The 24,879-nt window shown below is 41.1% G+C and overlaps 1 protein-coding gene across 4 annotated transcripts; it reads left to right on the top strand.

The window, feature by feature from the left end:
• The first annotated feature begins 1,592 nt into the window (after nt 1–1,592).
• sacs (sacsin molecular chaperone) lies at nt 1,593–24,448 on the top strand. Of its 4 annotated transcripts, none has more exons than XM_077540609.1 (11): nt 1,593–1,766; nt 3,255–3,365; nt 4,908–5,058; nt 7,181–7,271; nt 7,348–7,433; nt 7,546–7,657; nt 8,688–8,834; nt 9,034–10,519; nt 11,174–11,265; nt 11,464–11,490; nt 12,169–24,448. In XM_077540609.1, the coding sequence occupies exons 2-11, from the start codon at nt 3,343–3,345 to the stop codon at nt 23,721–23,723; spliced, it is 13,770 nt and encodes a 4,589-aa protein (XP_077396735.1). In that variant the 5' UTR covers nt 1,593–1,766; nt 3,255–3,342; the 3' UTR covers nt 23,724–24,448. The 4 variants fall into 4 exon arrangements, with proteins under 4 accessions (XP_077396735.1, XP_077396734.1, XP_077396733.1 ...); XM_077540608.1 differs by lacking the exon at nt 1,593–1,766 and adding an exon at nt 1,815–1,909; XM_077540607.1 differs by lacking the exon at nt 1,593–1,766 and adding an exon at nt 2,630–3,018.
• The last annotated feature ends 431 nt before the right edge of the window (nt 24,449–24,879 follow it).

Below are 24,879 nucleotides of genomic sequence, written 5' to 3'. Positions count from 1 at the left end.
GCTCAGTTTGTGTAGAGATTTCATGTTGTCCTCATGATTGCATTCAAGAACTCCATAAGTTTGAATGAGGACGTTAATATTTGTTTGTCTATATGTTGCCAGCTCAAGGGAAAATTAATGAAGGGCTCTATGTCCTTTAAAAAATGTCTAACTTCAGGGAGCACTTCTCCACCACGGGAAGCAGCAGGTGCTTCCAGTATGGTCCACTTATAGGAACTAGTCACTTTCAAGGGCTCTTTATACAATAAAATCCTGGTGCAGGACCTGGCATCACATAAAACCGACAACAAAGAACAATGTGTTGCAGTCCTTCATTATTTGCGTGCTCAGGATTTATGTTGTGATAAAAGTTGTTTTGCCAACTTGAGAATATGCATCACAGTGGAAGTAGGAAAGTCATGATTAGAGGCTACTGTGTAAAAGTCAAAGACACTGAGGACAAAAGTTCACCACTGCTGCAGTAAAGTAACCAATTACCATTCATGTCCGGACATGTCCATTCCAGCAAATCATGCCATTATTTGTGGTAATGTCGTCAGGCATTGCCTACTAACCTATAGCCTATCTGCACCAAATTATAACATGGTCTATTACAAATTATCCATCCAAACATCTTCTATTCCCTTTATCCTTATTTGGGTTACAAGTGATCTGGAGCCTTTCCCACCTGGTTTGGCTGAGATACGGGTCAATATCCTGAACTGGTTGCCAGACGATCACAGCTCCCATCAGCCATTCACACCTGTCAACGAACGTAACATGCTTTTTTTTGGAATGTAGGTTGATGCCGAATTACTCAGAGAAACCCGACACAACATGCAGTGCAAACGCCACACATGGAGGTCAGAGGCAAGATTCGAACACAGAACCTCCCAAATGTGAAGCAGATGTGCTACTGTGTTACTCAAATCACACCATGTCTTTCAAAAGTTATGTTTCCACACTGCATTTCATTTATCTAAATGTATACTGCACATTTCAATTCTAATTTTACTCTACAGTAGTTGAGATCTGGATTACATCATCCTTCAGATGATTTTGTTTCTACAAACAAACCACAATAAACACACTTTTTTCCTACAATAAATAAAAGCATTATTATGTTTGTAGGAGCAGCATTTAGTCCACTTTTGACATTCTTCCGTTTTAGTAAGTGTACCAAATCAAATGTTGCTGGTGGAAAGTGTCATGAGCGACGTTCAGACATGAGATACAAACATTGGTGTTTTGTTTCCATCTGCTGGAATATTGTAGTAATTACAGTCACTGACCTGATGTTTTCTTTTTCCTTTTTGGTTAGATTCCCATTACAATCTCGTGTTTATTTTACTCTTTTGCCAAATGTAATGATTTTGAGTGCCCAAATTTTTGTATTTAGTTAGATTAAACCCATTGAATAACCTTATATTTGTTTGTCTGTTCCATATCTTCATGCATGTGCTCCTAATCCATTCAATACGTCTTCATATATGATTCTGTACATCACACCTATTGTGACAGACATTGTGGGACTTCCTCGCTTCTGTTGTGCACGTCACTGTCACTTTAAGAAACTTGCACTTCTGACAAATGACTGCAGCGTCCATGTGATAATCACGCATACCGGCTCTTGGATATTTGTCATGAAGTCTGATTTGATGAACCAATCAGAGTTCATGTTGGATGGGATGTCATCCATATGGTCGTTCTAGTGTACATTTTAATTAATTTTACTTCGAAATGCACAGCGGCAGAGGACAGTGCAGAGATGCTGCTGACTTCCTCATGTGAGTGTCCCTTCACCTCTCTCTCTCTCTTCAATGCGGCAGATGTAAGATGCACGCACCTTGTTGAGATGACAGATCATGGGAAAATTGGTTTATATCGCAGGATGTGATTATGGCGCTTTAGCAAACACAATGATTCGCTGGTAAGTGATGTGATAATTACTAATGTTGCTTTTTAGTAATTATAACTGCAGGCTGGATTGGGTTCATTATATTAGTAGATATATTTGATATTTTATGAGGGTCGTTGCTAATGAGTGCTGATGTCATGGTCAGTACTAGAATTTAAATGATTGTATTAATTATTTCACTGTGGCATCGTGTTTGACAAGTATTTTATCATTTCAAATTTGTTTTAAGGAGTGCGTTGGCATTTGAGCCATGTCATGACTTCAAATCCCACAATACAGCAGTAGGGCGGGGAGGGGGGGGACTACTTTCTGGTCAGTTTGGAGGGGCAGGATGTCTGGTCATATTTAATTGCAATAATTTGTCAGATGAAATAGGCAAAAGTCCTGGAAAACATTGTATTACCAATGATCTTTGTTATTTTAAATCCAGAAGACACATTTTGGGTCTTTAAATGACTTCAACAATGAAATGAAACTACTTCCGGAATGTTGAGCGTGGGTGCTCTCGGAGTCGTAACACTCTGTGCAAGATTAATTATCAACACATTTTGTCAAGATAATCGAGTTTTCGATACCAAAGAGTGGGTTGAAACAAATCTAGACTAGCAGACGCATATTAGCACCACAAACTATGGTATTTATTTTTGGAAAAGCTTTATTTACACAATTGCGCATGCGCACAGCATCCCTCTCGGCGTCACCGACCTGGGGGGGAAGAACTCAAACTAGGAAAAAGCGCTCACGCTAAACTGACTATGTGTCGTGCATGAAGAATTAATTTTATTTGTGTGGAGTCTGTGGACAATTTCCAATTTAAGGTTCCGGAAAATTGTAGTTATTTTGTGTGTTTTGCTTAGTTGGTTGTTTTTAATCGTGTCTTCCGGACGACACGGAAGTCATTGGGTTTGAACCATCTCGTTTCACATCCACTCCTGAGCGGCTAATTCATTTTTATTCTTAGAACATTGCCTTGGAAGGAGGCGCTATTGTGATGGGAGAAAAACACCATGCCACTCACTATTATCGTTGTTACAACAAGGAGTGTTTCCTGGAATACGTACCGGTGCAAAACTGACAACTATTTCAGGAGACGTTTATCGGTGCGCATTGGCCAGACACAAGTGAGTGCTAATGAGATAGCCGGATAACGCTCCTTACAACATAACATCATATACCGGTGCACAGGGGGAAAGATAACTTCGTCGCTCCTTTCTTATTCCAAATTACTTCTCTCTATCTGATTATGTTGTATACTATTCATAGTCATCATTGCAGCATGATATAACGATTTCATGCACATTTAAACGTAAGAGACAGGTGTTTTCATGGAAGTAACGGGGTTCTTGGTGTGTCGCAGCACGGATGGAGTATTCATACGCCAAGACCAGAACATAGTCCCATGAAAGTGTCTCTGTGCTGGGACACATAACAGCAACAGCAGCGAGATGGCCAACTGTCAACACTTGTGGTAAGTAGTTAACATAAAAACAATATGCAAATGTAGTATTTCCCGCATGTTGAGAGCGTTAGTAAATCTCTTTAGGGGTGTCAATGCTGGTTTTGCTTCCTCTCTGTGGACTTGAGCGGTCATTGCAAGTGAAGTTGAGCGGTGGTCTCGCTCCTTTATAAAGTGTTCGTGTTTTTGTCCAATTAGGTCTAATCGATTTTATTATGGCCTTTCAGCTGTCACTGTGCTTGCTGGCTGCCCCACCCACACAAGGAACACAACAGATGCTTTCATCCAATACTGCTGAATAAACAGCCATTTTCCAGGGGTTTTGCCTTTTTTTTAATGAAAGGACAACAGAAGTTTGGATAGTAAGCAGGAAAGAGAGGGAATGACCTGCAGGAAAGACCCACTCAGTCCAGGAATCGTACCGGGTCGGCTGCATGGACGACTACCCCGAGTACATAGCGCAGACGCTCCACAACTGGGCCAAACACTGCCCAGTGACAATATTTGGGGACTCAATTCAAAAATAAATTGCACACTTGCCTCTATTACTTTATGACATTATTAAGAAACGATCAATTCCATACAGTTAACTCAATTCTTGAAGATCAATGAACTGATGATCATGGCCTTCTCTAGTATAATTAATCATAGTTTTAGTTAGTTATATGTTACACAATTTACAGTCAATCCCTGCATATCGGCTATGGTACATTTCCCCCACCCAAACCCCTGCATTTCACTGGGCTTGAATTATACACATTTTTCATTATTCAAAGAGTGGCCTGGTCTCTATCCCCTGTGGAGGTCGACTGTACATCCAAATGCATTCACAACACAGTGGTAATACTGGTTACATGAAAATGCAGGAGAAAACACAAGCCCCATTATGATTACACTAACACTAACAGATTATGTACTGATTATAGACAGATTATGACACTAACAGATTATAGTTAGAGAGTTGGCTTTCATGTGACATCTTATATGCCCTTTGGAAGATAACACAAATTTAATTCCCTCAATAAAACCTTCAGCTAGATGGAAGTGCTTAATGGCAATAGATCATCAACAGATCAGAACTGGTCAGCTGCACATTCTCATGTTCCTTCTAAACCTTACCTTTTAATCAATACTTACTCGGAACAAGACACATCTTTCCTGTAAGAGACCACATTTGATCTTTTGCTTTTGCCAATGCACTTACTTTGTATAAGATTTCATTTGAAGAAAAAACTCATGTAATAGAGCCCAAGCAAAGCATAGACAATTTTAAGTTATACATAGGATAGAAAATATCAGGCAACCGAATGCAAGGATGCACAGCTGGTCATAATATATAAATACTGTCACTTTGACAAATGCTACTTAAACTTATTCGATTAAAAACAAACATTCCAAATGTGTCATATGTATAAGTACTTTGTACTTTTAGTACGCTTGTAATATTCATGTACTGTTTCCTCACAAACAATATTAAATTATATTTTACAATTGCTGAATCTCTCACTTAAACATTTACCTCAATGTCATTTTTTTTTAATTTTTTTTTTGAAGGTTGCCTCGGGTGAATGTGCGTCATGATTACTTTGGCCTGAAGTCCTACCAGGTCTCTCCTTTGACATCACTTGGTGATGTGAAGCAGTTCCTCTATGAAGACACAAACCTGCCTGTCAGAGAGCAGCGACTCATTCACAATGGCAAAGTGGTAAGTTATATCTTTGTACTACTATATCCACTATCTAGGCTACTATAACCACCAGGCTGCTTGCACTCTGCAGTGTTGTGTATGATGGGGTTTAGAAGGTAAAGCGTATTCCACAACCAAAGCTTTTAATTCATAACTGAAAACAACACGAAACATCGGGTGGGTCAAATCAGCAACACTTGGGCATCATCGGTTCGAAACAGCCTGTAGCAGGAAAAGTCAGGCCTTAAAAATAAAAGCGCACAAGAATTGGACCAAAACTCTCTGGACCTCCTTGACTGCAGTATTCAACTACGCTGGGACTTCACCTACCCCTTACTATTAGCAATTTGGTGCATCCATCACTTCTTTGGATTACCCGGCATGCTGCTAAAGCATCAAGCTTGAGCGGTGTTTTCTGGGTTTGGTCACATGACATGGCAATGCGAGCCCGAAGGCACTTTGACGTCGATTTCAGTCAACAGTCGGGTGCAGTGCAGGATGGCATTTTAGTACCCTGAAGTGGATGAAAACGGGTGTATTAATCTGCTTAATGCTTATTCCAGAATGCAATATTAATTAGAATGTAGTTTAGGACAAGTGGGGCCACATAGAACATATTATTGAAAAGAACATTTTTGACTTGAAACCCCTTTAAAGTAACATAGGTGAAAAGTAATCCCTTGATTGATCCCTTATGTAATTTTAAGGGATCATTTTTGTCACTGCAAGACCCTTGTTCATTTTACATTTGATTGTATACCGTATTTATATATACATATATATATATATATATATATATATATATATATATATATATATATATATATATATATATTATTTTTGCTATTAACCAGTAATGACCAATTTTATTTATGTATTTATTTTTTAAATTCAAACCGATACAATGCTCTCTTATTCTCCCATTTAGTATGCAGTTTGCAATTCTTTGTTAGTTCTTCTTGGGAAACATCACATGAGCAGTTCATTTTGAGTGCTGCTCTCTGTGGTTTTGTCACATTGTGCTGGTAAGACTACACCCACAACAAATGGAGAACTGATCTCTCTTCCTGTGATTGGAGATCAACGCCAGCAGCAGAAAGCATCCCAGTTTATATAGCTATAGGACAAATTCTGAACTACTCATCTTAAACCATTAACAGTTTTTCTTAACTGTAAAGAAATAATCCAGTGAACCCTGTAACATTTGTGTGTAGTATACAAAAACAAAATTTATATTTTACAGATAAACACCAAGAACATGTATTTGTGGTAGGTTTTGATTCTCTCAGTGCGTGAGCGAACATGACGGAGCTGACCTCGCGTCTGGAGGCTAAGTTGACAGAACGCACCAGGTGGGGGCCGCTGCTCTACAGCTCCCCTGATCTCATACGCAAAAATTAGCTGCAGGCCTCGCCTACATTTTCCTAATACTACACACCACAAGTTCATGAACCTGCGCTTTACACAAGGATTGTACAGTCACTAACCACATCATTAGGTACACCCAGGCTTCAGCATGACACAGTGCCACTGAGTAAAGCATTTTTTTTAACGAAAAATATAAGTTCTAATTTATTACGTAGTGTTAAATTTCTGTTTTTTCTGTACTTGCAGAAATAAGAACATACTTGAATTACAACCAGTACATTGCCAGTGTGCAATCTAAACACAAATTGATTATGCGATCCTTCTGGGGGAAGCGTGTAGGCTGATTGATGACTGTAATGTGGTGTGGCCATGATGAGGATGATGACTGAGAGATTTTTGTGTGCACAACACAGTTGGCCACTCACCTAATACTGTACTGTATGTAAGAACTGCTGAGCACAGCGGTTGGTTCACACTTTCACCTTGGAAAGCCCATAATAGCGCCATCAGTGCCAATTTTCATGCTGCACAATTTCAAATAAGATGTTTATTAGCACTTATAAAGATGATCTTTTCTGGATTTCATGAGTGGTTTGATGAGAAGAGTTGGCATTAAAACGGTAAATGGCGCAGTGGTAATTTGTTGCGGGTTTACCATGATTCTGTTTGTACAATGAAGTATTTAATATTCTGCTGGTTGAAACACATCTCCGGCTTTTTAAAATTTTACTTGTCATTGATATAAATTTGTGTGAACTTCTGTTCTTTGTAGCTGGATGATAGCATGCCGATTGGTACTTTGGTGCCTACAGGAAGCCCCGAGGTGTCTTTCACACTGGAGGGAAGAGGCCTCAAAGGTGGAGGTAATGCTCAAACTGCCTACATGGTTGGGAAGCCTTCCACTTCCTGTAGTGAATGGTGACAGTTTTTCTTTGACAGGGAGATTTGGGCAGACTGCACCGCCACTGGTTGAATTTCTCAAAGATATTCTGAGAAGGTACCCTGAAGGTGGACAGATTCTGAAAGTAAGTGTCACAACACATTTACATTAAAACCATAAGTAAACCCCTTTTTCACTTTATTTATTTATTTGTTTATTTTAGAAATAACATAACACCTTTATTTCATACTTAAAAGGAGCTGATTCAAAATGCTGAGGATGCTGGAGCCACCGAAGTCAAATTCATGTACGATGAGACGGAGTATGGGGTGGAGTCATTGTGGTCACCTGACATGGCTGAGCATCAAGGTCGGTTCTTAGTCGTCAGACTGCTCTGATAATCACTGAGATGGTACTCGAACCAGAGAAACATATGTTGTTGCAATTGTGTGTATTTCTGCTGTTAAGTATCATTGAGCATCTGGTCTCTAGCTGATCCTTTGGTCTTACCTTCCTGTGACCTGAGAGGTTCAGTCCAGAAGCAATTGATCTGAAAAATTGTGACTCAATGCTGGAGTTTAAAAAAATGTTTAAAAGTAAAGTTAAACAAATTTATCTATGTCAGACCAGAATATGAAAATTGTACATGTGAGTATGTGTAAATGATCTAGATAGGTATTATGGTATATGTTTAGTAAATTTATGTATATATGTTTTGGGTAAATGTGAATATGTTTAAGTGCACTTGTGTATATATATAACTTGGGTTATATATTTTATTTATTATTATTATTATTATTATTATTATTATTATTATTATTATTTAGTAATAGTAAATTAAAATTGTATTAATAATGAAATAAGTTTAAATATATTTAGTAAAAGGGGTAGGACTAGATAAGTTTCTAACTTCTTCCTATTCCCTTTTGAACATGTAAGTTATGATTGATTGAATGATTATTTTATTGGGATTTTCTTCTCTTTTGATTGTTGTTGTTTTTTTTCCTTATCTCTGCTGTTCATCTGTTTATATGTTCAGTAAATTAAGAAAAACATAAATAAAAAATTCACTATTAAATTCTAGATGACCAATACAATACAATATAATATAATAGGATTGGCTCCAGGACCTTGTCCTACCTGCCATTTGTTTGGATTACATTGTCTGGACTTAATCAGCTTCCCCATCTTCACTATGCTCACTTTGGAAATATGTCCACTGTTCTTAATTTATGGTGTATAAATTGCTTATTCTTTTCTCACTTTCTTCTTTTTGAGTTCAATGTCCAAATGTGTCTGTAACTTTAGAGTAATACTTTTCCCTAGGAAGTTTTTGAAATGTATAGCTATTAGGGGTGTATTATCTGAAAGGATTGGTGCCATTCATGGGTTTCTCCAGGTACGGCGCTGTATGTCTACAATGACGCTGTGTTCACTGCGGAGGACTGGAATGGGATTCAGGAGATAGCAAGGAGCAGAAAGAGAGATGATCCACTGAAAGTTGGACGTTTTGGGATTGGATTCAACTCTGTCTACCACATTTCAGGTTGTTGCTTGGAAAAAAAGAAATGTCTTTATCGCTACTTTATTCCTGCATGGTGATTACTCTCCTGAGTAGCAAATGGACACAAGCAGAAACCCTGTGCAGTACCCACAATGTGATTCACATTTAGAATGTGTATTTCCAAGATCATTAACAAGCTGTAATATGTATCACCGCATTTTATTCCCCTCTATTTGTTTAGATGTCCCCAGTATATTCAGCGGAGACCAGATTGCTATGCTGGACCCTCACCAGACCCTATTTGGAGTCAACGAGTCAGGACAGTGTTGGAACTTAAAAACGGACGTAAAGGAGATCTCCGAAATGTCGGACCAATTTGCCCCATATTTCGGGATATTCGGCAGCTGTGAGAAAACCATCAAGGATGGCTGCTTTCCTGGAACGCTGTTCCGCTTCCCACTCCGCATGAAACCCTCCCAGCTCAGCAGCAACCTTTATAACAAAGAAAAGGTTTTAGAACTTTTTGAGTCATTCAAAGCTGACGCTGACACAGTGTTGCTCTTCCTGAAGTGCGTTCAGAAGCTCTCTTTGCATGTGCGTGAATCTGATGGCACAGAGCGTATGTTGTTTCAAGTTACAGCTCAAGAAAACACCGATGATATACTTGAAAGAACAAACTCGCTGAGAACTCTGGCCGAGGCAGTTGACAGTTACGGCAACCATGTTCCCAGTTCCACCATCAGCTGTGTCACTTACCAGGTCAGCATCGAGACTCATGATAAAACCAAGAAAGAGTCTCGGCGGATGAAGTGGCTTGTGTGTAATGGAGTTGGTGGTAGAGGAATGTGTGCTGAGTTGGACTCTCTTGCAGATGACTTAAAGTTCATGCCTACCATTGGCATTGCTCTGCCTCTAACGATGGACAGAGAGGACGAAGGGGCCGCCTCTGGTTTCTCAGGACGAGCATTTTGCTTCCTTCCCCTCCCCCCTGGCGAGGAGAGCGAAACAGGACTTCCTGTACACGTTAGCGGATTCTTTGGCCTCACCGATAACCGGAGGAGTATCAAGTGGCGGGATGTGGACCAGTGGAGGGATCCAGCTGCCTTATGGAATGAACTCCTGATAATCACTGTCATCCCTCAGGCTTATTTCATTCTCATCACTGAGGTTATCAAAAGGGTACAGACCAAAACGGAACTAGACTTTCCATTATCGCAGAGAAGGACCTATGCAGCCTGGCCAGACCCAAACCGGGTCAAATCCAGGTGGAAACCCATCCTACAGCCCCTGTTTCATGACCTCCTACGTCACCAAGTCTTCTATTCTCTCAGTGAAAGCTGGGTCAGCTTGGACCAAGCTGTGTTTTCAGAGCTCGACATAGACAAAGAGATTTCACAGAATGTCATTAACTACCTCCAAAGCTCAGGGATGCAGGTAGTGCAGGTGCCTACTGCAGTGGACTCGGTCCTGGTGGCCTACTCCACTCTCGAGTCCACAGACGTGAGAAAGATTACGCCACCTTTGCTACGGCAGCTTGTTAGGAAGTCCAAACACAAAGGGCCCTTAGAGGAGAAGCTGCTGCTACTGGAGTTTGTGCTTAGTGACACCAACTACAGTGACCTAATAGGACTGGAGCTCCTGCCCCTTCAAGATGGAACAGTTGCCTCATTTTCATCCTCTGTGACTGAAAAGGATTCTGTTTACATTGCGTCTGCCGAATACCCCAGGTAACCATGTAGTACTATATCACAAATGTACTGTACAGTGGTACCTTGACATAGGATGGCCCCAAATAACTTTTTTTTTTTTTTTTTTTTTTCAGTTTCCAGCTGTCAATTGTATTATTATTTTTTTGTTTGTTGTGAATCAAAATTTAAGTTATGAATCAAATTGTCTGATTTCCTTTGTCTCATAATCGACATGACAAGATGAGCTCCACCCCCTTCAACTTAACAGCTGTTTTGATCCTAAATCCAAACTGAAGCTGTTTCGTTGTCATTAGTGTTATGTAGAAACTTAAATTTCACAGTTAATGGTTGGATGTCATTTGCCAAATATAAACATCCATCTACAGAATGGCATTGAATGAGTTTCTAAAAACAGGTTTAAAAAAAAATAGGTGTGGGGGTGGAACACATTATGGGTATTTCAATTCACTTCAATGGGGAACATTTATATATTTTCATATGTAACTTTTTTTAATTCTGTTATGAGCTTGAATTAAAGTACAAACTAAATTCATAAGTCAAGCTATCACTGTATATAATTCAACTCCATCAGCTCTTAAGATATAGTACATGTAATGTTTTTTTTTTGTTTTTGTTTTTTTTGTAAAGGAATATCTTGTGAAATAATAATATGAATGTTGGCTTTGTCATCAGATGTCTGTACCCAGGGCTTGAGGGTCGGTTCATTCTGGAAAGTATTAAACCTTCAGTAATGGACAGACTAAAGGAAGCTGCCAAAAGCAGAGGTAATGTGATATGGTGTTGATTTTATTCATGAAAAGCTTCAATTTCTGATTTTTTTTTTTTTTTTTTTTTTTTTTTTTTTTTTTTTTTTTTTTAACAAAACAATGGCAGGAAACACTGTTTTATACATTTTTACTATAAATAAAATATAGTATACAGTAGTATAATTAATTTCACACTTCCAAAATTTGTCACTACAGTTCAGCGGTATCTTTGGGGGTGCTCAGGTACGTAGGTATTTCAGGTGTGTCAAACATTGGCCTTTTTACTACTAACACAAACTAATGCATGACTGTAAAGGATCTCTAACTAAATGTTGAGGTTTCAATTAGAGAATGAAACCAAGTCCTATGCTTACATTCTGTAGTAGATGATTGTATACAAGTGGTTAGCACGTCCGCCTCCCCAGTACTGAGGACACAAGATCGAGTCTGGGCTCCGGCCTTCCTGGGTGGAGTTTGCATGTTCTCCCCGTGCCCACGTAGGTCTTCTCTGGGTACTCCGGTCTCCTCCCACATTCCAAAGACATGCATCACAGGTTAATTGGGCGCTCCGAATTGTCCCTAGATGTGCTTGTGTGTGTGGATGGTTGTCCGTCTCTGTGTGCCCTGCATTTGGCTGGAAACCAGTTCAGGGTGTATCCCCCCTACTGCCCAAAGCCAGCTGGGATAGGCTCCAGCACCCCCACGACCCTTGTGAGGAAAAAGCGGCTCCGAAAATGGATGAATGGATGATTGTACACAATTTTCATCCTAAGAAAACACTAACACATTTCTGCATTTTGCTCAATGAAAACAGTAAATTGTTAGTTTGGAATGTGTGACAGTGTTTCAGTTTTAGTTTATGTATTGTTGTATTATTAGAAATTTTATGAACTTGTATCTTTTTCTTTGTAATTATAACAGGAAGACCCTGTACTCAGCTGCAAATGTTGAATCCTGACCGCTCAGCGCGACTCATCAAGGAGATCCTATCTACAACTTGGCCAAATCGAGACTTCATTACCCAATGGGAACCTGGAAACCAAGAGCTGAAGCATCCAACAATTTCTTGGTTAAGGATGATTTGGAAGCATCTCTACATACATTTTGCCGATGACCTAAGTACCTTTGATGATATGCCTTTGATTCCGTTTGTGCCACTGGAGGAAAACGTGGAAAAGGTTCAACTTTTACGCCTCAAATGTCCATCACCCATCATTCTTGTAGATGAGAATGAAACCCCATTTTCTGAATGCCTTCTTGAAGTTATGGAAAAGCTTGGTGCTGTGGTCATGAAAAAGCTGGATCAATGTTTGCAGCATCCCCAGCTCAAAAATTACATCCATTCATGTTCTCCTGGAATGTTGCTGCGAATTATGGATAGATTATCAATGCAGCGTTTAGTTAGCCAAGTGTCATCTTTCTCTGTCCAAGAGAGGATTACCCTCAGAAACTTCCTATCTGGATTGTCTGATGTAACAGAAAAGGAAAAGCACACTCTGCTTGAGCTTTCCATCTTCGAGAGAGTTGGGACTTGTGCCGAAGGTGTTTCAGCTTTTACATCATTAAGAGGGGCCAGAGCTTTGCATCACAGAGCAAAGTACCCACCAGATGTAAAAGTATCTTTGTGCCTGGTGGGCTCCCGTGATGAGGAGTCCATTCGACTCATCAAGAAACTAAAAGTAGCACAGGTGAAGACAACCGAGTGCTTGAAAATGATTGTCCATGATATTCAGAGTGGATTCTACACAACAGCCGAGATAACCAAAATCATGCTTTGGGCACTTAAACATTTGGCCTTCCTAAAGAATGAAAACTCGTCTGTCATTGGATGGCTTTCTGCCCTTAAATTTATTGAACTGCCTTGTGGAAAGTTATTGACAGCCTCAGAAGTTTTTGATCCAGATCTGGAGATTTTGCAGAATTTGTTTTACAAGGAAGAGGAAACCAGGTTTCCCCCTCTTGCATTTACCTCATCACCCGATATTCTCCATTCACTACGACAGTTGGGACTAAGAAATGAAGTACAACTCAGTGAGAAAGATGTTCTTCAAGTGGCAAAAAAGATAGCGGATTTACAATGTCATCAGGATCCTGAGTGGGAGCTCATAATACAAAAGGCAAAAACACTTCTGCAGATTCTCAACAAACAAACCAAACTGGTGAAATCAACAGATACTCAGGCATCTTTGTTAAAGCTCAATTGGGTACCTGTCTGCAAAGAAAGGCCCCCTAACTACCCCAAATCCCTTGCTTGGGTTGGAGATACTCTTAACATCAGCTCCCTGTCTGAGATGTGTAACATCTCTCATGCTGTGCTTGTGGGATCTTCTGTTGCTCTGGTTGAACACACATCAGCTGGTATGAAGAAAGCACTGAAGCTAACTGCAGAGCCACAGGTGGATCAGGTTTTGCAGCATCTAAAAGCTGTGAATGACTGGCATAAATCTCAATCCTTCACTGCAGAGGATTGGTATCAGTTCCAGCAGATCCTGTTTGAGATATATGGCTTTATGCAAGCTCATCTTGAGGGTGCCAGAGAAGCAATGACATCATTGACTTTTGATTGGGTGTGGACTGGGAAGACATTCTCACCTCCTAGCCAAACAGTGCTAAAACCCCTGCCCAATTTAGACCTACAGCCTTACCTGTACTCTCTTCCAAAAACAATGAGAAAGTTTCACAAGCTTTTCAAGTACTGTGGTTCACTTGAAGAGGTTTGTCCAAACCATGTTCTAAAAGTAATAACCACCATCCATAAAAGAAGCGAAGGCGAAATGACGAAAGAGGAAAGCAAGCACGATGTTCTGCTTTTGATCAACATCCTGAGATGGCTTTACAACAATCAAATACATGTTGAGACCAGCCTCCATGTTCCTATTCTGAGTTACAAGGATCCAAGCAAATTAGCAATGAGGCCCATTCATGAATGTACTTACTGTGACATCAAAGTAGACGATTTGAATGACCTACTTGAAGATGGCTCAGAGCCTATCATATTGGTCCATGACGACATCCCTATGAAAACTGCGGAGTGGCTAAAAGTGCCATGTTTGAGCACGAGGCTGATAAACCCTGAGAATCTTGGTTTTGAACAATCAGGTCAACGGGAACCTCTCACAGTTCGAATAAAGAACATCCTGGAAGAATATCCGTCCGTAGCTGACATTTTTAAAGAGCTTCTCCAGAATGCAGATGATGCAAGTGCAACAGAGTGTAGTTTTCTTATTGACATGAGAAAAAACATGGACATTCGAGAGAATCTTCTCGACCCAGGCATGATAGTGTGCCATGGACCATCCTTGTGGTCTTTCAACAACTCAGTCTTCACAGATACAGACTTTCTGAACATTACTCGGTTAGGTGGATCTGTCAAGAGATGTGAGGCAGACAAAGTTGGCAAGTTTGGCTTGGGCTTCAACTCGGTTTATCACATCAGTGACATCCCCATTATAATGAGCCGAGAGTTCATGATCATGTTCGATCCAAACATCAATCACATTAGTAAGCACATCAGAGACAAGTCAAATCCAGGTATTAAAATCAACTGGAGCAAACAGCAGAGACGCTTAAGGAAATTCCCAAACCAGTTCAAACCTTTCATTAACGTCTTCAATTGCCAACTTCCTCTTGCCCAAGATTTACCATACAAATACAATGGAACGTTATTCAGGCTCCCATTCAGAACTGAGCAGGAAGCTTCAGTGAGTGAAATTAGTAGTTTGTACTACAACACCACAGATATCTACTCCCTGGTTGATGAGTTCAGTATATGTGGCCATCGCTTCATTCTGTTCACTCAGCATGTTGGTTGTATGGTCCTAAAATACCTGAAATATGAAGAACCAAATCCTGCTGGAGCTCAAGATGTTGTCACCATAAACAAAAGTGTGTGGTCATCCAAATCCTCATATGGACCCTTGAGTATCCTCAAATCTGCAGCTAAGGTCATGAAGAAGGTAGCAAGCACCAATAAAGTACCCTCTGATATACCCAAATCTGGCTGCATCATTCGAGTAATAGTGGAAGAGTTTCATAATGTCTTCAAACGTATTGTTGATCTCCACTCCCCTTTGTTCAGGGGCTCAGAGGAAGACCCAAACCAATACTTTGAATTGGCTGCAAAAGGGATTCAGACAAGAAGGTTAACAGATGAAATGCCCCAGAAGGCAGTTGAGGTCACCAACTGGCTCATTTGCTCATGCATGGATGGAACTGAGGCACTCAAATTTTCACTCAATGATAGTGGAAAAAGGCTTGGACTTGTGCCTTGTGGAGGAGTGGCTGTTCTACTTATAGAAGAGGAGAACAGAAAATGGACTGTAAGGTCAACTGCCATTCCAATTGGAGAGGTGTTCTGCTACTTGCCTCTTAGAATAAAAACAGGCCTACCAGTCCACATTAATGGTTGCTTTGCTGTGACTTCCAACCGCAAAGAGATCTGGAAGACAGACACAAAAGGAAGGTGGAATTCTGTCTTCATGAGACATGTCATTGTCCAGGCCTATTTAGCAGCACTCACGATGCTTCGTCTGATGGCTGAAAGTGGAGAGCTCCTTGACTACAGCTATTACACAACATGGCCTGATCCAAGTCAAGTTCATGATGACTTCACACTTGTTAGTCAAGGAGTCTACCAAGAAATAGCAAAAGGAGGTGATGGAGAGCAGGCAAGATTTTTTTCTGATGGCACAACCTGGGTGTCAATCAAATATGTCAGATTTCTTGATGATTCCCTTCTCTGTAAACCAGGCATCGGTCCTGCTGCTTTCAAGATTTTTTTGAAATATCTGAAAAAGAGTGGCTCACAAAACCTTTGTGCTGTTGAACTACCTGAATGGGTGAAGGAGGGATTTGATGATGCGGGATGTAAAAGAACCTTGATGGACAACACCGTGACAGAGAAGGAGTTCTTTGCAGATGTGTTTTTACCTCACATCGAGGAAATTGAAAAAGAGCTTCGTAATCCCTTAATGCTGTATGTCTTGAATGATAGAATGGAAGAATTTGCATCAATTCTCAAAGCAACTCCTTGTATCCCCTGCTCTGGTTCCAACAATGAATTAGTTTTACCCTCCAGACTCATTCACCCAGAAGGGAGAGTTGCCAAACTCTACAACACCGATGATGGAAGATTTCCTGCTGGAACTACTAAAGATTACCTAAACCCGGTATGCTTAGTCAAGCTTCTGCAGTTGGGCATGGTGAAGGATGATCTGTCATGGGAAGATTTGCTTGAACGTGCTGAATCAGTTGATGCTTTGAATGAAAGTGATCACACAGCCGCATGCATTCGCAGCAGTGTGCTGCTCAGCCTCATCGATGAGAAACTGAAGATGAGAGACCCGGGATCGCTTGAGCTGCTAGAAAAGCTACGGGACATCAAGTTCCTCCCATTTCTAACAAGACCTGCAGGGTTCTCACTACCCTGGCATGGTAATAGCTTTCCCCCAACAACAATGTTCTCTGCAAGAGAGATCTTCACAACTGAGCATCAGGACATAGTATGTCTGATGAAGACAGTGTTGAATGAGAACTCACCGTCTTTCAAAGGTTGTGGTGCAATGTCATTGGCTGTGAAAGATTGCCTTGGTTTAATAAAGAAGCCCTCAGTTGAACTAGTGATCAGTCAACTGAAGAAACTATCTCAGGCATTTGATGGTGTAACTCTCTATCAAGAAAACATAACAAATGCGTGTTACAAGTATCTGCATGAGGAGATGCTTCAAAATGAGAAAGCAAAAGAGAAAGTAACGGTGGAACTAAAAACATTTAACTCCATTTTGGTCGAGAACACCTATGTGAATCCCTCCAAAGTTGCATTCCACCTGAATTTTGATGCAGCGCCACACCTTTACCAGCTCCCTAACAAATACAGGAACAGCTGTCGTGAGCTCTTTGAAAATGTTGGCGTACAGCCCAGCTTCACAGTTGATGTCTTTTCAACAGTACTTGAAATTATGAAGCAAGAATGTGGGCAAAGGACTCTCACTGAAGAAAACTTCCAGCTGTGCCGCAGAATTATTAGTGAGGGGATATGGAGCTTGATTCGTGATAAAAGTCAAGAATTCTGCCAAGCCAATTATGGTGCCATTCTTTTACCAGACTCTAATCTGACACTCCAGCCATCGAAATCTCTGTGCTACAATGACTGTCCGTGGATCAAAGTCCGAGACTGCTCCGTGAAGTACTGCCATGGAGATATTCCCAGAGAGGTTGCTGTGAAACTCGGCGCAGTCCCGAAACGTCACAAAGCCTTGGAGAGGTATGCGTCAAATGTTTGTTTCACTGCACCTGGAAGTGAGTTTGGACAAAAGGAAAAGCTTACAAGTAGAATAAAAAGCATCTTGGATGCCTATCCATCTGAGAAAGAGATGCTGAAAGAACTACTTCAAAATGCGGATGATGCCAAAGCGACTGAAATCTACTTTGTTTTTGATCCCAGAACACACCCCACAGAGAGAATATTTGATGATAAATGGATTCCGATGCAAGGTCCTGCACTTTGTGTGTACAACAATCAGCCTTTCACTGAGGATGACATCAGAGGAATACAAAACCTCGGAAGAGGAACAAAAGAAGTCAATCCTGGAAAAACTGGCCAGTATGGCATAGGATTCAACTCTGTCTATCACATCACAGATTGTCCCTCATTCATCTCAAACAATGACATTCTGTGTATATTTGATCCACATGCGCAGTATGCACCAGGGGCGACATCTGTGAGTCCTGGAAGAATGTTCAGAGACTTGGACTCTGATTTCCGATCTCAGTTTTCTGATGTCCTTAATCTGTATTTGGGAGCTCATTTTAAATTAGAACGCAGCACAATGTTCAGATTCCCCATCCGCTCTACAGATATGGCGAGGATCTCAGAGATCAGCGCTATTCCAGCGTCAGACAGAATGGTGCAGAACCTCCTGGAAAAGCTAAAAAATGATGGTGCAGAGCTTCTGATGTTCCTAAACCATATGGAGAAAATATCCATCTGTGAAGTTAACAATGCAACAGGAGAACTAAAGGTACTCTACTCTGTAATTGCTAAAATAACGGATAGCGATCGCTTAAAACGCAAACAGTTCCATGCCTCCGTCATTGACAGTGTGACCAAAAAGAAGCAGCTCATTGCTATTCCAGTCCAACAGATAACCTACACAATGGACATAGAAGACACAGAAGGTAACCTGACCACATGGATGATCTGCAATCGTTCTGGCTTCCCAAACATTGAACTTGTCTCAAAAAGTGTGATATCAGCTCACAAGAATGAGGATATAACATTATTTCCACGTGGAGGAGTGGCTGCATGTGTTAGCCACAACTACAAAAAACCCCACAGAGCTTTCTGCTTTCTGCCACTTTCACTTGAAACCGGCCTCCCCTTTCATGTCAATGGGCATTTTGCGCTGGACTCTGCCCGAAGAAACTTGTGGAGAGATGACAATGGGGTTGGGGTGAGGAGTGACTGGAATAATAATTTGATGATGTCGCTGATAGCACCCGCATGTGTGGAACTACTGGTTCAGATCAAACGACGATGCTTCCCAGGTCCTGATCCAACTATAACTGTGCTTCAAGGAACTCCCCTTCACGTTGCAAAAGATATCTTGAAAAAGTTTTTGTTTTTCTTCCCAGTGAACAGAATTGACATCCAGCCGGATTGGTACTGCCTGGTCAAAGCCATGTACAGCTGTATCCACATGGACATGAAGCGCCTTCTGCCTGTAGTCAGAGCACCACAAATGGACAACTCAGACATGCACTCTGTCATTTACATCTCATGGGCGAACACATCCACTACGACCAAGGGTCGAGCCTTTTTTGACAATCTGCTACAAGATGAACTCCAGAACCTGAAAAACACAGAATACAATATCACCTCCAGAAAGTCTGTGGCTGAAAATGTTTACAGGCTGAAAACCTTGCTTCTAGATATCGGTTTCAACCTGGTTCACACTTGTGATGAGACTGCAAACCTCTACTTATGTTTGGAAGACGCAGGGATTGCGGTGAGTTATGTCACACCGGCAGAGGTCCGCAACTTTCTTCACACTTTCTCATCCCCAGACGCCTCGTGTCATATTGGAAAGCTTCCTTGTCGCCTTCAACAGTCCAACTTCAAACATCTTCATAATTTGAAGCTGATAGTTGACTACTGCTTCAAAGATATTGAGGTGGATGAAACCATAATTGAAGGCCTACCTCTGTTGCTCACAATGGACAATATTCTTCAAGTCTTTGATTCCAAGCGCCTGAAATTTCTAACATCACACCATGAGCTGATTCCATCCAGAAAGGAGATGTTCATGAATACAATGCACCTCAAATACAGCAACCTATTGTTGAATGCGGGACTAGCAAAAACATTTGACATCAGCAGCTTTGGTGACCTATTGGGATCTGTTGTTCCAAGAGAGTATCGAACAAAGATTCCTGTTAAATGGCGTGACACATTCGGAAGTGAATCCTGGCTTAAGGGTGTCTGGAACTTCATCAGTGAGAATGTGGCTGTCAAGGAGGATCAACAGGACATCAAACCAAGTTTTGACAGAGTACTTGACATCCTCAAAGACTGGGCGTTGATACCTGGTATCAAATTCATGGCAAGAGAAAAGCTAATTGTTCCCGAGTATGATGTTCTTTTACCCCTGAGTTTGATGAGCGTAGCCATATTTCCACATGGCCAAAATGACAAAATATTCCACACCCTAATGAAATCAGGGTGCATTCAACTTGCTGTAAACAAAATCTGCGTGAAAGAAAACCCAGTCATTCCTTTTCTGTCACAGAATACAGCAAACATTGAAAATCCATCAAGTGTTCTGAAAGCACTCGAGTACATGATTCAGACATCTGCATTCAAGGCAGGAAGTCTAACTGATAAGGACTATGAGGCTCTTCTGTTGTATTTCACCTGCAAGCTCGCGAGCCTCACACAACAGGACGCACAGAGCCTAAAACTACTCCCATGTTTTAAAGCCGTTAGTGGAAGATACATCAGCATTTCAAATTACGCGTCCACTTATGTGCTTGCAAAAAACATCCCCACTGCAGACATAGAGAAGTGGGCCCACACAACCACTTTTGCATTTCTTGCCGATAGCCCACAATTGAGAGAGCTGTACACTTTCCTCGGTTGCATGCCAATTGATGACATCCAAATCTATCTTCATCATCTGTTGCCAAAGTTTGAAAGTCTTTCCTACAATGCCAAAGTGGAACACATTGTCTATTTAAAGGAAAGACTGTTGTCAATGGAAGAATCATGTGAGATGAAGGATCATCTGTTTGACAAATTGGAAGGGTTGACATTCATCTATGACTACTCAAATAGACTCAGGTCAGCCAAGTTTTTCTTCGACCAAACAGTGAAGGTGTTTGAAGTTATGCTGCCTGCAAAGTCGTTCATACCAAATGATTTCTTCAGGAAAGTTGAGCAGTTGTCAAAACCCAAGAATGGATCATTGTCGCTTGCCCCTTGGATAACCTTCCTGAGGAAAATTGGTTTGAAGCATGAAGTGTCCCAGCAGCAAATTCTTCAGTTTGCAAAAGAGGTCAGCATCAAATCACAAACAGAGAACTGGACTAACGACAAAGTGCAAAACATCATCGACGTTCTCCTGAATCATATTTTCAAAGAAAGGGTCGACTTGTTTCAAGGTACTTTTCTAAAAGAGCTCTCATTGATACCATTCCTTTGTCCCGAGAGAGCCCCCAAAGAGTTGGTCAAGCTTCATTCACAATACCAAGAAATGAGTGGAACTCTTCCTCTTATTCGTTTCAGTGGCTCTCAAGTCAACCCCAAATTCAAGCAAACAGATGTAATTCACTTACTCTGGACAGCTTGCCCAATTTTGCCTGAAAAAGCGACCCCTTCAAGCATAAAGGAGCAGGAGGGAAGCACACTAAGTGGACAAGAGCAACTTGATCAAGTACTGGCCATATTAGGTGTCAACTTAGACCCCCCACTGGAAAAAGTCATTAGTAACTGCAAGAATGTCTGCAACATATCCAATCCAGATGATGAAATGGTAAAAACGAGGAACAAAGTTTTGAGGTCCACATATGAGTTTTTGAATGGAGATAAAAGGGATTTTCGCTACCAGCTTCGCGGGGTGGCATTTGTGATGGTGGAGGATGGCTTCAAGTTGCTGAAACCCGAAGAAGTTGTGATTAATTTGGACAATGAATCTGACTTTAAGCCCTACTTATACAAATTACCACTGGACCTTGGCACCTTCCATCAACTATTTAAACTTCTTGGCACAGAGGATGTTGTGTCTACCAAACAATATGTCGAGGTGCTGTGTCGGATTTACAGAAGTTCTGAAGGCAAGCAGCTTGACCCAAACGAAATGAGAACTGTGAAAAGGGCTGTGTCTGGATTGTTCAAGGCTCTTCATAATGAGCCCGTGGAAATGCGGAAAGATCTAGAAAGTATCCGAGATTTGATCTTTTATCTGCCAAGTCATGATGGAAGATTATCCAAATCCAATAGCTTGGTCTATGATGATGCTCCGCACTACAAGAGTAGAATTCAGGGTAACGTTGGCGTTCAGATGCTTGTGGATCTGAGCCAGTGCTATCTGGGCAAAGATCACACTTTCCATACAAAGTTAATCATGCTGCTGCCTCAAAATCTCAGACCAAGACTGCTAAGCAGCATTCTTGAAGAGCAGCTGGATGAAGATTCCCCTAAAATGTGCCAGTTTGGAGCACTGTGTTCACTTCAAGGTCGCCTGCAGTTGTTGCTCTCCTCTGAGCAATTCATCACAGGGCTGATCCGAATAATGAAGCACGAGAATGACAATGCCTACCTTGTGAATGAGGAAAAAGCCATACGGCTCTGCAAAGCACTTTGCGAAGGACTGAAAGTATCTTGCTTTGAGAAACTCCAGACAACCTTAAGAGTAAAAGGATGTAGCCCCATCCCACATAGCCGCAGTGAAACCCTTGCCTTCCTCAAGAGGTACGGTACCGCCGTCATTCACCTCTACATTCAGCATTCAGACAGCAAAGACATCAACTTTCTCTTAGCTCTGGCTATGACACTCAAGTCTGCTACAGACAATTTGATCTCAGACACTTCGTATCTAATTGCCATGTTGGGCTGCAATGACATCTACAGAATTACAGAGAAGCTGGACAACCTTGGTGTCAAGTATGACTCCACAGAGCCTTCCAAACTTGAGCTACCCCTCCCCGGAACGCCGATTCCTGCTGAGATACATCACACCCTCCTCATGGACCCAATGAATGTTTTCTACCCTGGAGAATATGTGGGTTATCTTGTTGACTCTGAAGGAGGAGATATATATGGATCCTATCATCCCACGTACACATATGCAATCATTGTTCAGGAAGTCGAACGAGAAGAGGAGGAAAATGCAACTTTCCTGGGCAAGTGTTTCCAGATTGACATCGGTTACAGCGAGTACAAAGTAGTCAGTTCCCTCGACTTGTACAAATTCTCAAGACAAGATGAAAGTGGCAACGTGCGGGAAAGCAGCGCTCCATCAACTCCCACAAGTCCAGACAGTCGCACCTCAGGCCAGCAAATGGCCCATCCTCTTTTTGCTAGCAGGGACAACCAGAGACCTCCCACACAAAAACAGTCCCCCAAAAAGATCAAGCTTAATGCTCTGCCGGAGATCCTGAAAGAAGTCACCTCAGTGGTTGAGCAAGCTTGGAAACTTCCCGAAACAGAGAGAAAGAAAATACTGCGGCGACTGTATCTCAAGTGGCACCCGGACAAAAATGCGGAGAATCTGGACATTGCGACAGAGGTTTTTAAGCATTTACAAAACGAGATCAATAGAATGGAAAAGCAGTCTTTGGCTGACCATCAGAATACAGACAGAGCATCAAGGAGACCTTTCTCAACATCCTCCGCTCGCTTCCAGTCAGAGAAGTTCTCCTTCCAAAGATTTTATTCGTCATGGAACCAGGAAGCAACAAGCCACAAATCGGATAGGCAACACTCCAGGGGAGATTACACAAGCTATTCTGGTTCACAGCCACACTCCCGCCGCTTCTTCGTGCCACCCACTTTTAAAACGGTCGGAAACCCTGTGGAGGCTCGCAGGTGGTTGAGACAAGCCCGAGCCAACTACTCCGCGGCTCGCAATGATCTCCACAAAAACGCCAACGAGTGGGTCTGCTTTAAATGCTACCTGGCCACAAAGCTCGCCCTCATCGCCGCAGACTATGCGGTCCGAGGAAAGTCCGATAAAGACGTGAAGCCGACGGCCCTGGCGCAAAAAGTGGAAGAGTACAACTCTCACTTGTCGGGACTTGCCAGTGATGTTCAGATCCTGGAAGGCTATGGCGTGGACAGTCTGCGAACTCGCTACCCTGACCTTCTGCCTTTTCCACAGATCCCTAATGACAGATTCACGTCGGAAGTAGCCATGAGAGTGATGGAATGTACCGCCAGGATTATCATAAAGCTTGAAAATTTTGTCCAGCAAAAAATTTGAGTTGTGCACTGATGACCAGTGGTGTGTGCAATATGGAAGTATCAAGCTGGCAGCTTATGGTTACCTACATGCACTTGTGACTGGGTGTGAAGTCATGTGCGGCTGCCATTACAGATCAGGCTGCCACAACTCACATTTACTGTAATAAATGTGCATATACTGTACATATGATTGCCTCAGCAATATGTTTTGTTTACCAAAGTTCCCGACTTTTTTTTAAATGCTGCTTTTTACTTGATATTTTTTTTTACAAGATTATATATATCTATTTTATTGCCACATAAACAGGAATGTAAAAGATGTGCTCAAACTGAAAAAACACAGGTCATCTCTAAGTATTAATTATTGTTATGCAATGCTATGTTTTGTTATATTCTTTTTCTATTATGTTCAATTGTTTCATTTATGCCGAAGTTGTATATTTATGCAATTGTAGTCTTTTATTGTTTATGGATTAAGCACTTTTTAAAAATGCATTTATGGTCTTGCACTTGTCTCATCTTGGAATAATCCACTGTGAATCTCTCTCTCTTTTTTTTGTTTTGGTTTATATTTCATTTTGCTGCAGCAATGTCAAATACAGAAATGTTGCATAAAGATTTTGTGACTATCAATCATCTTAAATGAACTTGTTTTACACTGTGCAAAGTACAATGCAGTTGCTCTTGTACAAGTCATAAAAACATAAGAAATTCTGTAGATAAAAAATTACCAAAAATTGACAATGCTGTCCCTGTAGTTTTATGGAGATTTTTAAGTGCATTTTAGTTCCAGCTATAACATGCAAGATTCTGCACTCACCTTAATATTTTGGTAGTTCTCTGATTGAGGACATGAAGAACAGCAACTTTTAATATAAATGATTATTCACACATCAAACACTGGGAATATTTATTAAAATGTCATTGTCATCTGTTGCGTTATTACAGGTGATGTGAGATGACGCACTAAGTATTGTCATAAAAAAAAAAACAGAGTAGAATTGTCATACAATTTCTAAATGTGGATATATTGTGCCATCTGAAGGCCTAATAAATGCTTTGTAAACCTTCTTAACTCATTGAATTACTTGGAAATTCAAACGTTTTGCCCAGAAATTACTTAATTGACTGAAAAAAAGGTTCTGCTGACATTTATTTGGTAACTTCCATTGAAT

Source organism: Festucalex cinctus, chromosome 13 (genome assembly GCF_051991245.1).
Source record: "Festucalex cinctus isolate MCC-2025b chromosome 13, RoL_Fcin_1.0, whole genome shotgun sequence".
Classification (NCBI taxonomy): Eukaryota; Metazoa; Chordata; class Actinopteri; order Syngnathiformes; family Syngnathidae; genus Festucalex; species Festucalex cinctus.
This window is presented reverse-complemented; position numbering and strand designations above follow the sequence as displayed.

Coding starts and splice junctions, on each gene's coding strand:
- sacs (XM_077540609.1), top strand. CDS start 3,343: ATGGCCAACTGTCAACACTTGTG. Junction 7,658..8,687: donor TGACATGGCTGAGCATCAAG/GTCGGTTCTTAG, acceptor GGGTTTCTCCAG/GTACGGCGCTGTATGTCTAC. Junction 11,266..11,463: donor GGAAGCTGCCAAAAGCAGAG/GTAATGTGATAT, acceptor TTGTCACTACAG/TTCAGCGGTATCTTTGGGGG.